General features: G+C 39.4%; 1 protein-coding gene across 3 annotated transcripts in view; it reads right to left on the bottom strand.

Annotated features, from left to right (window-relative positions):
* Positions 1–11,403: 11,403 nt before the first annotated feature.
* DHX15 (DEAH-box helicase 15) overlaps positions 11,404–17,623 on the bottom strand; it is a 56,699-nt gene continuing 50,479 nt past the window's right edge. For all 3 annotated transcript variants that reach the window (XR_014792189.1, XM_084857016.1, XM_084857015.1), the window contains 3 exons: positions 17,164–17,354; positions 13,700–13,869; positions 11,404–11,969 (listed from right to left, as the gene is read on the bottom strand). Coding sequence is in view for 2 of the 3 variants with exons in the window: in XM_084857016.1 (XP_084713142.1) it covers positions 11,852–11,969; positions 13,700–13,869; positions 17,164–17,354 (479 nt within the window). In the remaining variant the exon portion in view is untranslated. The remainder of the gene's footprint in view (positions 11,970–13,699; positions 13,870–17,163; positions 17,355–17,623) is intronic.

Here is a 17,623-nt window from a genome sequence, read left to right as displayed (position 1 = left end):
TACTGACCAAGGCCGGGTTGTAGGGAGCATGCAATTCCCATGTTACATCAGCTTCACTGGCAATTGATCTATTCCCTATAAAGCTCTACACAATGTGGGGCCAGGCTGTTTGAAAAACTGCATTCTCCCCTGTGGAGGCTGGTGGCTCCGATGTCAATGGGGTGGTGAATCCACTCCTGTTTCAGTCAGAACTCTTTAGGAGCTATCCAAGGTGCTTCTGCACCTTGGATAGCACCTTTAGAGTTCTGACTGGTACTGAGTGAAACCTGGAGTGGATTCCACTGACATCGGAGCCACCAGCCTCCACTGATTCTCCCATATGAGAATTGAAGATCTTCAATAGATGCCCCTCTCCCCATTCCATCATCACTGCCTTCTCAGTGGCTGCTCTGAGGTTCTAGAAATCCCTGCCCAACAAGGCCAGACTAGTTCTATCTCTTATGCCCTTCCACCAGCAGGCAAGCCATTCTTATTCAGAATCAGATAGGCTTTGGGTCTTGATGCTGCGTTGGCAGTTTACTGAAATAGGTTTTAACTGTTTCCAGGGCAGGTGTGTTAGTCTGTTTCAAAGAGTCTTGTGGCACCTGAAAGGCTAGTAATATTTATTATGACATAAGCTTGCATCTGATCAAGTGGGCTGTTGTCTACAAAGGCCAGCCTTCACCAACCTAGCGCCCACCAGATGCCTTGGACTACAACTCTCAGGATTCGTGACCACTGGCCATGCTGGCTGGGGTTAATGGGAGTTACAGTCCAAAATGTCTGGAGGGCACCCAGTTCGGGAGGGCTGGCTCATGTCATCATACATATGTTAGGTTTCAACTAGTGTGTGCTGTTTATTTCTTAACTTTATTGATGTGTTCTTAACTGGTTTGCTTTTGTCTTAATTATAATTTCATGTGCTTTCTTATGTTTTATTGTTGTTGGATGCCTTGAGCAGTATTTGCAGTGTAAAGGCAGGATATACGTTTAGTTCATAACTAAGACGACTGTGGTAGCTCAAAAGAGCTACAGCAGAGAAACAACACCTTTGCAGGGCTGGCCTGTCCATCATGCAGAGTGAGGTAGCCATCTCAGTTGGCAGATGTTGGAGTGTGGACCAGAAGCAGCCACCTCCCTGGCCATTCTTCCTAGTCATTCCTCTGTTCGAAAACAGAGCTGTGTGCACCCTATCCTGCTTACACCCATTAAACCAGCCTGCTGCCCTCAGGTGCCGTAGAGGATACTATCCTGTCACTAATGCTGAAGATTCAAGGCCCAGTCTAATTGGCTCCTGAACATGGAATGGAGTGGGGATGCCATCTTATTTATTTATTACATTTATATCCCACCTTTCTTCCATCATGGAATTCAAAGGGGCTATATGTGGTTCCCAGGTGGTCTCCCCTTCAAGCACTGACCAGACCCAAACCTGCTTAGCTTCAGCAAGGTGGCTGCCACATGTGCCTTCAGACTATGCCTTGGGACATCTTGCCCTTCACCTCAGGCAAGAAAATGTCTCTGGCCGGCCCTGAGTTGGGGCAAAATTGATTTTAAATCTAAGTCCTAAGAATAAAAAACCAAAGGGAAAGGAATGAGAAAATGGAAAAAGAGTGATTCAGATTGGCTATCCAAAAAAAGGCAGTTGAGATACATATATGCATGCATGCAAGCACGCGCGCGTGTGTGCGCACACACACACACACACACACACAGAAGCCAAACCACTCATTCTGAAAAAGTGACTGCATTATTTCTCACACATGCAGCCCAATTCTACCTGATTTCACTGAGATTTACAGTGCATAAGATCACAACATTACAGCACTATCCTAGACTTGTCTGCTGAGATGTGAATTCCACAAAGTTCAATGGGGTTTGCTCCCAGGTAAGTGGGTATAGAATTGCAGCCTTAAGCAGTCTGTCCTCTTGCTGCAATTTTCAACAGCCCTTTCACTGCATTATTACCTACCAAAATCCAGCACCCTGTACTATCTTAATGCTCCCTGCAACACACACACACTCACTCCCTAGGATAAATTTTATCTTTCAACCACAAATTTTGGAAAACCAGAACTTTGGCTGTTGATGGACCATTTACAAACGAGACATGCAAAATTATGTGCACTTAGAACATACATCTACTTTAGGCAAATTATCCATGTACAGAAAATGCATACTCATTATTTACTCTGCAACCTATGTTTAAGGATGCTGTTCCCTCTTAACAGATGGAGTATGCAGGATTATAGGTCATGATCTATGTAGTGAAACTATATTGAGTCCATGTGATGTAGTGGTGAGAGTTCTGGATTTGAACTCAGGTTTCCCAGTCCAAGTCCTACTCCAGTGATGCGCACTGGATGGCTTCACGCTGGTCACTGTAAAGGAACAATTGCTCTTCTCAAGATGACTTGCAAATTTGACTACAACGTGGACGACCCACATACCCACCCAAACATGGTTCCTAATAATACCTTCATAATGCAATATAGATACTCCCTTTTATAAAAGAACAAATCCTATGGAGGCCATTCCCCTCCCACCTGTGCACATAAAAATTGCCCTTGGTATTCAAGTTTTCCCCTCTATGGGCGGGGGCAGGGGGGAGATGTGTATATCTTTCCTTCGTGCTGTCATTCCAGAAAGTGTCCTGTCCTATCTTGAATGAGAAAAATGGTCAAGTCCAACCCGTCTTGCTTCTAGCATTAAGCTAATGCTTTTTGATATCATTGCATGCTCTACATGCATATCGTCTCTTCCTCTATTTAGTTTTCAGTTTGTACCTTAAGGATAGGACAGAACTTGCTTTTAAAGATGCTGGATGTGTGCCTTCACCCCACTTCCAGTCCCTGATGAACTTGAATATGTCTCTGCTTAACCATGCAATTTTTACTCTTGTCTTTTTGCCCACAGGTACATATACCATCTGTGCTACTGAAGAACATTCTTACCTAAGAATATTTAAAATTGCACATTCCAGTTTTCTCCACTCCATATTTCTCTACCTAGCAATAGGCTTTAAAAACTGTATTTTAGGGCTAAACTACATATTACATGCAGCTGTGTGTTTCTCTCCCCTAACAATTTTTTCCAGAAACTAAAAAGCATCATTGGAGGCTGCCACTGGGAGCAGAAGGCAGGGGCAGGGCTGCTTCGGAAAGCGAGCAGCATGGGAAAGATGATTTCGATATGGTGACCAAAGGGTAAAGAATTTTGCAGCCCCTCCAGATCTACCCTGTCCACCTGAAAATGTTTAAAAACAGTTTGAGGAAGAAATGTGTAACTCCATGTAACGTGTTTTGACCCCTAAAATCCGACGCTGAGCTATGCCAAAGGGATTCCCATTTAATATGAAAACAAGTAAATAAGCAGCATTGCTTGCTCCTACATGCATCTTCTTGTATTGACTTGTATATTCAAAATCTGAACTGGACTTCTTCTATGTGCTAATACTTTGGACATACAAGGAAACTCTCTGAAAAAGTTAATCATCTCCTGAAAATTAATTTGACTTCCCTCAAAATATATTGGAGATTTTTCCCTTAAGACTCACCCCCTCCCCCAAATTGATTCTAATTTCACTGTAGGCAAGATTTCAGTGGCAAGTACATAGTACCAGACCTCTGTAAACAATGCAAAGAAAGTTAGAGATATAAATGTTTTACATAGGGACCACCACATTAACTTAAAAACACCAGTCCTAATTAGTGAAGGGTGAAGTGTAAGGAATTCACACAACATTTTCTAGCTGTGTCCTATATTGTAACTATATTCAAAGGGATAGCTGTAAGTTAGGTGGCTTTCCCGAAGTCAAAATAATTTTTGGTCCCAAGCCTAATTTTGAGTACTTCCTTTCAGTATCTTGGACATTGCAAAGGGGATGGAAATTCTCTTATTTAGCTGGAGAGATTTTCACATCACTCAGCTGGATATAATCAAGGTTGACAATCACTGACATTTCCAATAATATGAGCTTACCTGTAGTCAAACTGAATTTATCATTTGTAGAAACCTTATAAATTTAGTTTTTGCCCTTTATTTGCAGAGAAAATCTTAGGAAGGCCACCTCATCCAAAATTTACCATATAAAGGATGTTACAGTCCAGCACAAGACCAGAGATAATTGGGAAAATACAGACTTGGGATGGGCGTTTCAAAGCTTGTGACTACTTGAAGTTTTAGAAGAAAAGTCCAGTTAACATCCAATTTTTAAAGCTGTGAGAAAGATATTGACTGGGCGGTAAGCCCTTCCGGATGTTATTTTTAATTACAGTTAAGAAAAACATATGGAAAATTTTTAAAAGGTGCATTCATGACAGGCCAAATGGATCATGGTATGAAAATAGAAGAAACAAACACTCGTTGGAAAAACAAGAAGGCAATTCTACTGAAAACTGTGCAAACTATTTCATGGCCAGTGGTTCCGTTCATCCAAGGGATGTTGTATCCCTTGCCAAGTAAGAGTTTACTCAGTTTAGTTTGTTTCTATTGATCTGATATGAAATTAAGATGTTTTCTTGTTCCTCTAACCCTACTCATTGAGCACACAGAAATGTATTTAGCCTTTAGTATATGTAAAAATCACAAGTGTTCCAGAAAAAATGGAAACTTGCATTTGTATCTAGTATGACCCATAAGTTGTAGAAAGCAGCTGATCAATACTTACTGCTCAGCTGAATAGCTACATATGAATTGCTCTTGACTGAAAATTAAGGTGATGGGAAGCAAACAAATAATGGAAACATTCTTTGAAAGCAAATTGAAAACTGCCAAGAGATAAGAGAACAAGATAAATTGATTTTGTTGTTGCTGTTCTTTCAAGGTACATAAAGATCTCTTTAGATTCTACATGGTCAAGTGTGCAGCTGGATAAACTTTTCATCTGTTCAAGTAGAAGCAAACATTGATGAGTCTAATAACCTACCCATAAGAAACTTTCAACATTACTGTAGTTATTAAAATGAAGTGATAACTGAATGCCCACCTCAGGCCTTTTAGCAGTTCTTCTCCATCAACGTAATTGATGGTTAGTCTTTTGCACCCTAATAAATGGCAAAAATTAACAATTATGCCATTAAAGCCAACTTGCAGGAAAAGCCTTGAATTGCTTTACTAAAGCTGCAACTCTTTATATGGTATCAAAATAGCACAATTTGCTGTTCAAAATGTATGTTAAAGAGCCTTCAAGATATGGATCTCTGAAATTTTAAATCTACAGTAAAGCTCCTGCAAGAAGATAATATTTAAGTTAGTATATTTTTAGGGGACATTTTACATGAGGAAATTATGGGCCAAACACATGTAAAAGTTCATCTTGCCAGGAGACACAGTACCCCACTGACTTTTCTTCCACCTGGAAAGTCTTCCATTTCCTTTTCACCAATATTCGGGCCACTGCTCCTTCCCAGACCACCATCCAAAGGGGACTCCCAATACTGGGGCCCTGCAGATTAAGTGCTCTCTCCCATGGTTTGCAACTAGTAGAAGGATAGCAATGATGTAGGACTGGGCAAGGCAAATCTATTGTTTAGCCTCTCTTATTATGATGGCTATCTTTCTAGTTGATGCTCTTAACTGAAAAAAGAATGAAAATACAATTCTGCTTACTGTTATGATTGTAATCCAAGAACCAAATCCAAAAACCAAAACTGAATAGATGTTTGTTGGATTTTTGTCTAAGCAACTTCCAACAAATGCGAAAAGACATCACAGGTATTGCCAAATTGCACTCTGGCTGGAAGAAAAGTTAGAAAGAAATGACAGTTTCCTTCACTACCTTTGATAGGTCTGCACTAAAAATCCATAGGTGTGGCCAATTGCAACCTGCATGGTGGGAATCAGACCATCAGAGGAGCTGGAGTGACAGAGAGGGCTCAACCCTTGCCATGCAGACTAAGGCATGCTTTCAGGACCAAAATGCTTCTGTTCATGCATAGTCCACAGCCTTGAATATACATCATGGAAAATGCCAGGTCCTGTTCCTGAAAACCAGCCCCAAACACAGACATGTACAGAAGCAGGGTAGGTCTGGGTGGTCAACTGTAAAGTGTGATGGTCTGGTGGATTTGCATTAGTGGTCCCAACTGTCCCCCTGCCCCTTCTTCAAATCCTGATGAAATTACTAATATCTAAAAGCACCATTTGACAAACAAGTCACTTCTGTGGATATTAGAGAGTTTTAAAATATATCCTGAAATACTTATAGGCTACAAATGTGTGAATCTAACCATTTTTAACCTTCTGCCATGAGATCTTATGTGTCATAAGAACATAACAGCCATGCTGGATCAGACCAAGGGTCCATTCTGTTCACACAGTGGCCAACCAGCTGTTGACCAGAGACCCCCAAGCAGGACACAAGTGCAACAGCACCCATGTTCCTCAGCAAGTGTAGCACATAGCCATCAGGACTAGTAGCCATTGATGATAGCCTTTTGCTCCAGGAATTTGTCTAACCCCCTTTTAAAGCCATCCAAATTGGTGGCCATCAGTACATCCTATGGTAGTGAATTCCATAGTTTAACTATGTGCTATGTGAAGAAATTCTCCCTTTTTATCTGTCCTAAATCTCTCACTAATCAGCTTCATGGGATGACCCCAGGTTCTAGTATTTTGAGGGAGAGAAATGTATCCCTATCCATTCTCCACACCATGCATAATTTTCTACATCTCTGTGTAATGTCTCCCCTAACCCTCTTTTTTTCCAAGCTAAACAATCCCAGCTGCTGTAACCTTTCCTCATAAGGGAGATGCTCTGGCCCCTTGATCATTTTAGTTGCCCTTTTCTGCATTTTCCAGCTGTACAGTATCTTTTTTTAGGTATGGTTACCAGAGTTATACACAGTATTCTAAGTGTGGTCGCACCATAGACTTGTATAGAGACAGTATGATATTGTCACTTTTATTCTCAGTTCCTTTTCTAATTATGCCTAACATGGAATTTGCCTTTTTTACAGCAGCTGCACACTGGGTTGATATCTTCATTGAGCTGTCCACCACAATCCGAAGATCTCTTTCTTGGTTGCCGCCACTAGCTCAGATCCCATCAGGTTATACTTGAAGTTGAGATCTTTTGCCCCAACGTGCATCACTTTACACTTGCTTACAGTGAACAGCATTTGCCATTTAGATGCCCATTCTCCTAGTTTGGAGAGATCCTTTTGGAGCTCTTCACAATCCCTTTTTGTTTTATCCACCCTAAATAATTTGGTGTCATCAGCAAACTTGGCCATTTCACTGCTCACTCCTAATTTCAGATCATTTACAAACAGGTTGAAAAGCAAGTGTCAGAAAGGTTCATAAAAAATCTGACTTTGCATCAAATGTATCACGTCTTGAAGTCTGAAATGTCAAAAATGTTGGACGCTTTAGTCAACTGCATCAATTTTGATGTTTAAAACAATAATCCTTGGACTTGTAGGTAACCATACAAGTGGGTAAAATCCATTTACCAATATAAAACAAGAAGTCTTTATCACGTAACTGAAAAAATGCAAATTCATGAAATTTCATAAGCATTCATGAAAAAGGCAGGTACATAGGCAACACTTTACTGCATAAAGCCTAGTAACTGCAGGATGGTTGAAGTGTTTATTTGCGCTGCTTTGAGCAACAAGACTAGGAACACAAAAAGAACAGTCACAGAATTCAAAATAATGAAGACAGTACAGAGAACCATGAGAGGTATTTTAGGGCTACAAACTTTAAAAGGGTTAAGTGGTAGATTAAGTAAAACCTTAGTTGGTGGAGCTAAAACTTATGGGTAAAAATGTATTGAAGGTATTTTGCTTTCAGTGTGTCAGCATAACAGAGAATGAAAAAAAATCATGGGAGATATTTTGTTCTAACAGTGAACAGTATCTTTCATTTATTAAATGGCATTATTTCATATCTCCTTCAGTTTCTCAACCACATCCATGCTTATTACTTAGAAGTAAGTCCCACTGAATTCAAATGGTAAGTTTCAAGTGATTAAAAAGCAGGTCAATAAATCAACTACTTTAAAACCTAGTTGATACTAGCGCCAATATTTATTACTAGCATTAATCTTTAAAACGTATTTCTATTTGCTTCTATACAAGGAGGCAATTTCTGGATAGATATTATTGCAAAATAGAAGTTTTACTTGGAATCAGAGAAGGCCACCAAGCATAGACTAGAAATGTCATATGGTATTTAAAATACAAAGCTAACAGGACAATCCTAGGGATGTCTACTTGGATGGAAGTAGCACAGAGTTCAACAGGACTTACTCCCAGGTAAGTGTGTATAGGATTGCAGCCCAAGGCAGCCGTCCCTAATCCTGTGCCCTTCATATATTTTGAACTACAGTTCCCATGAGCCCCAGCATGGGCAATGATAAGTTGTGGTGGGATTTGTCAACCAAGACATCTGGAGGGTGCCAGATTGGGGAAGGCTGCTATATGGGATGTAAACATATATAGCAAGTAGTACTGGAAACCTCTTAAGGGCCACTTGCAGACTGGATGGACTACAAATATCTCACTTTTAAGACCTAATATATAACCAGCCAGGTCAATAAAAGCATGTACTCATACAATGTGGTTCTGAGCTGTACCAACAGTTTATGTCTTGATAGAAAGATTCCAAATAGCTACTCACACCTTCCCTTTGAATAAATCAAATATTAAATTATACCTAAAACATAGTAGAAGGGGGAAAACATGAATAGCTGGTAGAAGCATTTATCTAGGATCTCGACTCTAGTCATAATGCACACTTTTGTTAAATTAAGACAATGCTCAAGGGCGCAATCCTATGCATGTTTAGACAGCCTTGCTGGCTAGGGAATTGTAGGCCTTTTCTCTGTCTAAACATGCATAGGATTGTGCCATACGTATGCTTTAAAAAGTCCAGTGTCACAATCCACAAGAACCAAGGTATTTTACCACTGCAACAATGTATGTTTGGCTATGGTATAGGCCACATATTAATTTCTGACTTAATGCCTCACTCATTTGGTACTCCTCTCAGAAAGGTTGGGCAATAGCAGGTTAAACCAACTTACAAATTGTGTACAACCTAGATTTTTTTTCCAGTTACTGGCTTGGACCAAACCTGCCTGTTTATTAACAACAGTATACCTCTTTAAGTTGCTAGACAGTGACAGTAACACCCTGCCCCCACCAAGTTCATAAGAGTACATATGCCAAAAGTAAATAAATTTCTCCCTATTTTATTCAGCATCTCTCCCCGCTTTGAACTGTTTCTCTAGAAGATTGCATGCACATCTAACAAGTATTGTCTTCCATAATTATGTTGTTCTAACAGTTCTATGCCTTAATTTTTTTTTGTGATTTTCAACATGTAAATCCAGTAATTAAATGTGGATGAGAAATCCCCTTCCAACTAGGCTGTCTCTTACAGCTCTTTGAGGACACTGAGATTTAAAAATGGAAATACTTCTTTCATATAGCTTTTGGCAAATGACACAATAGATTCACTGTAGCACAAAAATACAACTCAGGTTCTCTCTCAAGAAATTTTTAAAAAATGGAACAGTTAAACATTGTGGCATTTGCATTATTTCAGCATGTGTTTCTTACTAGTAACCCTACTGAACTTGTTCCATTACATTTCTTAACTTGTAATAAAGTTTCTCATATCATCTGAATTTTCTAAGTTTAGACACTTTTTTAAAGGAACACAAGATTTAATGTATCCACACTAAATAGCTTAATGGTCTAAGTTTTTTGTGTTACTAGCACACCTATCTTGGGTATGAATGTTTACACACAATTGTTTGTGTATACAGAAGGGGAGACCTTCCTTTATCTCCTCTCCATGTTCAGTCCATTGCAAAAAATGGAGAATCAAGTCTCATCTGACCCATGTGCAGAAACCCAAGGTTCACTCCCGACTAATATCAGATAGAAATCCACTTGTTTTAACAGGACTAAGGCTTACAGTTTAAGGACTATAAGAATTCCACTGTAAATTGTTCAATTCCATACTTGCATAAACATTTTAGAACTGGAAGCCCTAAAAATTTATTAGACAACCTTGACTAGTGATGGTGCAGATCCCCAAACTTAGTCTTGAAAATGTTTGCCAGTCTAATAACAATTTTGACTAATACCACCATCTCTAAAGTAAAAGTGGTCTTTCTTTTGGCTTTTAGGGTTGTTACCTTCTACAAACAAGCTCCTTAAGAATGCATATAAATGTTCCCTAAGAATGGTTAGATGTATGTGGTTGGGAAGAGAGTACATAAGCCTCTCAGCCAAAAGTGCATCTTGGTACTAAAAGAGTGCTCGTATCTATCCATTCAGCTGACCACTGTGTACATCTTAAAGCCTTAGGGTCTTAATATGCATGTCTGCAAAAACATCAGGATCATGGCCCTTATTTTACTTATCTGAAAGTAAACTATTATTTGTTTCTTAAAAGGAACAGTACATCCATTTATGAACTTCTAGGTGAAGTCTACTTCACTTGACAATGAGTGTAAATGGAAAGGATTTTACATTCTAATACCGGAAAGGAACATATCTGAGCAAACTGTTAGAAGAGGTTTTGGTCAGACTGTATGTGCTGCTGCGGAGATCAGCAAGAGCTCAAATAGACACATTGAATTTTTTGCGCATGTAGGCTGCCCTAATTAATTACAATGGAAATGTGCATCATGATTTGCTTCCTCCATCCAGCATGCAGAAGGGATTGCAGGCAGGGAAGCTCTACGTACACATCTGAGTTTCTTCACCTAGAACAAACTTCTGTTTCAGCATGTAAGGTTGTAGTAATCAGGCAGTTGGCATGGCACACATAATATCAACATCCATTAGTTAGCAAGCATTGTTCTATGGTCAAGAACAATCCTTAAGTAATTATCTGGAATATTTGAACACAATAAACTGAAATAGACCATTCAACTGTTGATTTCAGGATGAATGAGTCCCAGTTCAGGAATTTGCCTGCAACACATGAGGATTTAAATTGGAGCAGGAATGTGGTTCCCACACACCCAGCTGCTGTTAGAGATCTTTGCACGTTTAGTATGAAGATCTGGAAGAGCTTTGTAAGACATTCAGCTGAACACACTTACAATCCTATATGTGACTGGTAATCCTGATATAGCAGGGTTCCCGAACACAGAAAGCTTTGACCCTTTCAGATTTTCACACTAAACATGGAAAGATCTGTAACAGCAGTCAGGAGGTCAGAGACCATGGTGGAGGGAGTGCGTGCCCACATCTCCTCCCACTTTAACCCTCACATACTGTAGGCCAGCCTTCCCCAATGTGGTGCTCTCCCGACGTGTTGGACTACAATTCCTATAATTACCAGCCAGCATAGCACCATGCTGGGGAAGGCTGCTGTAGGCAAACACCTGCATAGGGCTTGAACCCACAGCATTCTTTAACCAAGGGAACAAAAATGGTAAGTTACTTTGCCAAAACATTAGTATAAATAGACTTTATTGAAGTCAGTACCTCTGTACTGAAGCTGAAGATTGTGTCTACATAAGCACGTTGTAACATTTCACAACTTCTAAAAGGAATGTCAACAATTACAACGATCATGCATACCATGGTCGATAATCACATTTTAGAAGCATTTTCAACCATTTCTAAAGAAATGCTTATAACATTGTTATATATAGAACTACGTTTAATAAACTGCAAAACATTGATCAGCTTTTCCAGTATGAGCTACAGTGTGAACACAAAAGGGAGGCATACATGTTTAATTTATGAAATCAGAATGGAATATTTACTGTAAAGAAAAATTTAAAAGCTTTCAAATAAAGGCCATTATTGAACCAACGCAAAGAGCACAACTTGGAACTTAAGAGTTAATTCATTGTTTTAAGCTGTCCTCTGAGCAACTTCCATTCAAATAATAAAATTCAGTACTGCGAGTATTCCTTGGACTGAAGTTTGGCAATGATGCGGTCCAACTGTCTCTTTGCTTCACACTGTGGAAAATTGCTCATGTCATAATATTGAGGGGCAATTTTCACCAACCTGCCAAAGAAAGAAAGGTTTGTCACTTGTTCACAGATATGATCATGCAGGCGATAGCAATGGCCCAATTAGTAGCTACTTATGATAATTAGATTATCAATCTATTTAACAATGCCTAGAAATATGGAAAGCCACTATGTATAAAAAGCATCCAACTGAAAAACACTGTTTCAAAATAAAAGGCACCTCCAAGTATTAAGTATCCTTACTATTCTGAAAGTTTCAAAACTTAAAAGATCAATATAAAATGCTTGTAACATGCAGTGACTGTCGAGAGGGATAAAAATACATAAAAATGCTATGTATCCATAACATTAAAATAATTTTTAACATTCATTAAAATGGTCAACTTTTTATTGACTTGGAATAATATGAACTTGGAAATAATGTTACAAGGAAATTATCCAGTTGTTTGTCACATGACTGATAGGAACCTCTTTTCATCTCTTTTTTCAAATTTGGGGTTAAACCGCAGTATGAGAACCAAACTGTGTGTTATAGCTATATACAAAAAAATCTCACTGCTGTCAAATTCTATGGATTGGTTCAGATGTAGTGTTCCCAGTCCTCCAAACCATCACTGGAAAGTTCAGAACCTTCTTGGTTTTATAATCTGTCATTACACCTGAACTGGGAATATAGGTTGCACATACCATACTTTGCATGAAAAACAGAACTGGAAACCATGTTCAAACTGTATGTTCTGGTTTGCAGGCAAACTATGTTTGTACGGTTCAGATGCAACAGAAAACCGTGGTGTGATCAAGCCAGGGAGTAAGGAAGGGACTCAGAATTCACCAGGGATTATGAAATGGCATGGTGGACTGGAAACCCAAGCCTATGATGTTAACCTCTCAGTAACAAATCATTTCCTACCTAAGCATAGCTTCTTTTTTAAGGATAATAGCGGAAGAAAAGAAAACTGGATTTAGAAAGAGCAGGCATGAAAATACCAAGGAAGTCCTATTTCTTAGCATTCATTCCTTTTTGGACCTTTTTATAACATGATCTCTTTTCCACAATGGCCACCATATCTAATAAGGCAGTACACAAGTCTTCAGTTATGATCATTGTTCTTAGATTTCAACTTTGGCATGTGTGCAATTACTATTCAAAATCCTTTATTTATTAAAGTACCATCAATCACTTTTTATCAATCCAATTCAAAATTGCCTGAATAAAAGGTAGCACAATTGTGGGTAGGGATAAAATATTAAACAAATAATAACAGAGTAGCACAACAACATCCCTTTTTTAAAAAAGGAGTGCTGGTATAAACATAATGCTAGCTTGCCCCTTAAGTAGGGTTTAGCAAGCGGGTTATGTGACTGCACACTCTCCTCCCTCTCTTGCACACATTCGCCCACACCACAATGGTTTGGCTTAGGTGCTTGACCACTCTTAACCATGGCGGCAAAGCCAGCAGTGCCCCAAATCAAGCTTTTAAAATCCAAAATCTCCCCTGCATGCCATTAACAGTACCAACAAGAGAAATACAAGTACTAGTCCACATAATGTTCTTTTAAAAATTATGAAGTCTTTATTAATGTTTACATTATTATTATTTTGTTACAAAAAGAAAGGATCACAACTTTATGGCATGCAGGCCATCCCTCCTGACTCCCAGGGTAGGCTTACGTATACTACCACCTAACTGAATCAGGTGAGAGGAATTGGAGCAACAAACTTTTTATAAATATAATTGAAACTGATATTAAAAAAAGGCTTACCATTCTGGCTTGATATCTGTACAAGTGCGGATGTAGTTCTTTGTGGTAAGAACAAATTCGTTGTAAAGCACCCATTCAGGTTTGTGATCAAGAACTGTGGAAGGATGCAACTGCACTACTTGGTTGTCTTTCACCGTTAGATAGTGTCCTGTCCGTTCTAAATGTGCCACCTACATTAAGCAACATTCACACACACACAAATTAGAAATGTGGTAACTACGATGTTTCTTCCATGATATATCACTCAGAAAAAGTGGAAAACCAAGATCTGGAATGTGGCGATTTCTATTTCAATAATTCTGCATCAAAGTTGACTCCGCAAGCATCTATTTCCTCCCTCAAACCCCAAGCACGTAACAATCGCTAACCCTTATAGAGGGATAGGACGTATTTTCAGTCTCAAAACCCTGGTCTGAGCTGAATTCTGAAAAAGTAACATCCTAAAATAACTGGATATTTGGTAATTTACTACCCCTTGGAGTCTATGAAATCCTTAAGATATATGTTCATAAGACGGGCACATTAAAAAGGGTGGGGGGACACAGGATTAGCAGTAGAAATAAAGACCACAGACATTAAAACCTTGTACATCTGGCAAGAGGATTCAACTAATGTTAACTAATACTCAACAAGCCACAAGTACTAAGCAGATGTCCCAATCAAGATCATGCATACTCCAGTGTGCTCACTGAACTCTTGTTCATGTGGACTGTCCCATTCACTTCAAAGAGGAAACAGATTCATGCACATGAAGCAATGTGAACATAATTCTGCTTCTGCCACTGAAATGAGTAAAACATACTGTCCAAATAGAGTTGCTTCTTGTAAACAGAGTTCTATGCCTAAACAAAATCACTGGACTGGGTATTTAATTCCAAATACCCATCAACATGGATATGCAAAAAGGTAATCCAGAAAGTAAATAGGTCCATAAAAGCACCTCAAGGGTCATCAGTCTCACAGAAATTAAACTATTTGGTGGGTTTTTATTTCTTCCCGTGCATTTTTAACAAACAGGCTTACAAATTTCCAATAATTAGATAGGTTTTATGCATGATCTGTCCTGGGAACACATACTGTAATACTCTAAACAATTAAAGAACACTGTCAGGTAAAAAGGAAAGTCTAAGCAGAACCCTCTGGTGATTTAGATGCTACAGAATAAAAAGAATGTACCCTGAGGATGGATGCTGAAAGTTCCATGTGTTTATTTTTAAACTCCCTGCAACTAGGATGGATAATGTACATTTTACTAAATTGGTTAGTAATATTGTGGCTAAAACTAACTATAAATCAGATGAAAGATTAACATTATTGCCATGGTATTAACTGTAATACAAAAATGATAAATTTAGGCTGGGATCCAAAAGACTGCACATGGTGCTACATGACTTGAGGCTTTTTAGGAATTGCCTTCCCACTGTAAGTCCTAGAGTCCCACTAAAGAGCCTCTCCTAAAGACTTGGCCTTCAATCTGCTTCAAAGGGCTGCAGGCAGAAGTGAGGGGAAATAAATCGGCAGATGCTCCATACACAAGAGGCAACAAGATCCTCGCCAAAGTCTAAGCAGGCAACAGTATAGAGCCTCGGAAAGCACAGTTCAATTCATTGTTTGGTATGTCCTGAATAAGATTGACTGCATTATTTAAAGTATTAAACAACCCATAGTTAGGGCCGTGCCAGAGCGAGCATGCTGCCTTGTGAACGCTCGCCACTTCCATGTTGCACCTACTTTTGTAAACAATCCAGGAATGCCCCATTCCTGGGTTGTTTGATGCGACATCTGAGCCTCAAACTCTGGGTTGTTGAGGGACAAATAAACCAGAGTCTGAACCGATGGCTTGCTGTTGGGTTAAAACTCTGGATCACTGTCCTTTACTGCAAGGCCTATGGGCTACTGGCAGCTCCCAGAAACCCCACTGAAGATTTCCAAACACATTTCCAGCCCCTTTTTCTCTTCCTCTCTCTCTCTCTCTCTCTCTCTGTGTCAAACAGATTCATTTACCTTCAAATATTTATCTCAGAGGATCAATAATAGCAATGGGCTCAGCGGGACTCCTCCTTTCTGGTCATGCAGCCAATGAGGATCCCTTACCCTTCCATCACTGTTCCAGCACCCTTATTGCTGTATTATCCTAAAGGTGGAGTCTGATGGGCTGAGTATACTACCACTCTCACTCGGAGAAAAATGTTTTTACATTAAAACGATGCGTGGCCACAGCATTGAAATCAGTACTGCAAATTGCTTTCTTGTATGTGCTGATTGGCAGCAACATTTCCCACTTCATCAGGCAGGAGGGGAGGCTAGCCTAGCCCAGCCCCACAAAGAGCCAAGCTTCCTCAAAGGTTTAAAAAAGGGAAGAAAAGAGAAAAGCAGGACTGCTGAGCTGCAGCAGGGAGGGGGCAAGGAGGATTGCCTTTTAGCCCAACAAAAGGCAAAAGGAGACACTGTGACTAGGTTAATCCTCCTCCACCCCCTGTAACATCAAGCAATGTGGAGGTGAACATGGTAAATTTTGGGTGGTTTCTTTTGTGTTAGAGTGAGCCTCACCTCACCCCACACAAGCAGTTGCTCCCCTCTGCTCTGCAGAACAGTGAACAGAGATTTCCATTCACATTCATTAGTGCCCTCAAGTTGTTTTGGACTACAACTCCCAGCATCTTTGACCATTAACCGTGCTAGCTGGGCTGACAGGAACTGAAATCCAAAGTAAGATTTGCATATGATTATTCTGCATTAATTCTAGTTGCAAGTTAATGTGGCTCTCACATTGTATTTTTTTTTGCCAAACTGGCTCCTAGTTGAAAAAGAGTAAACATGACTGCTCTGGGTTGTTTGTCCCTCAACAACTCAGAGTTCCAAGTTTGGACATCGCATCGAACTATCCAGGAATAAGGCATTCCTGGGTTGTTTATGAAACTGGATAAAAGGCCAAAGCAGTGCCGTTGCTCTCGTGTGGTCACAATTCATGGGTTAAACAACCCATGAATTGCTGTTATGTGAAACCAGGTCACTTGGCCCAACCTGCTGTTAATAAAGTAGATGTCCAACCACTGCACAATAAACTGAAGTACATAGATACAGTCTGCCTATACTCATAATCTGTATTTCATACATAGCTGAACTTCTGGTTTCCTCTTAGGCGTCAGCCTATTTTTAAAATTATATTCTACGAATTTTTATCATATTAATAGGGTTAAAAGTATGCCTCTTTTCAAGACCTCTTAATCTTGAATTAAATGGAACCTGTATATTCATTTTTTAAAAACACCTAGCATCGAAAAGGCAGAAACTATCCAGCATAACTAAAAACAAGATTATTTATTATCTATATAGCATCACTAATGTTCAGGGAGCTTGGGAGTTACACAAAGAAAAATACAGATCCCAGGATGAAGGAGCTCTCAATGTAAATTTTAACAGAGGTGGAGACATATTTTCCTGTATTTTATATGTAGACATACCTGCATGAAGTAACCAGTAACCAAAGCCTTTCTTATATTGATGTAATAGTCCCTGCTTGTGAAGTCTGTGCTTCTACGTGGCAAATTAAATCTGTCCATGATTCGTGACAGCTGTTGGCGTACATTGTCTGCAGACATCAGGGACCTGTAGTTAATGAAGTTGTCATAACACCACTGAACCGATTCATGATCTGCAATGTTAAAAAAAAGTCATGAATCATCTAAAAGTGAGCAGTTTACAAAATTAGAACAAGTACACAAACAGAAACCAGCCGAATGGTCAATCCAGTGGACCGATTAAAATACCAAATAACACTGTTTTATTTAAACAGCAACTGCTACACCTTTTCAGTTGCTCTTAGGTTAATTTGGCTGTGCAATCTTTAAATGAGACTACATGGATAAGAAACCCAATGACTTATATTTGCAGCAACACTGACAAAGGAAGTAAATGCTGAAT

Source organism: Heloderma suspectum, chromosome 5, assembly GCF_057233095.1.
Source record: "Heloderma suspectum isolate Gila_16-S chromosome 5, 16-S_ref, whole genome shotgun sequence".
NCBI lineage: Eukaryota > Metazoa > Chordata > Lepidosauria > Squamata > Helodermatidae > Heloderma > Heloderma suspectum.
This window is presented reverse-complemented; position numbering and strand designations above follow the sequence as displayed.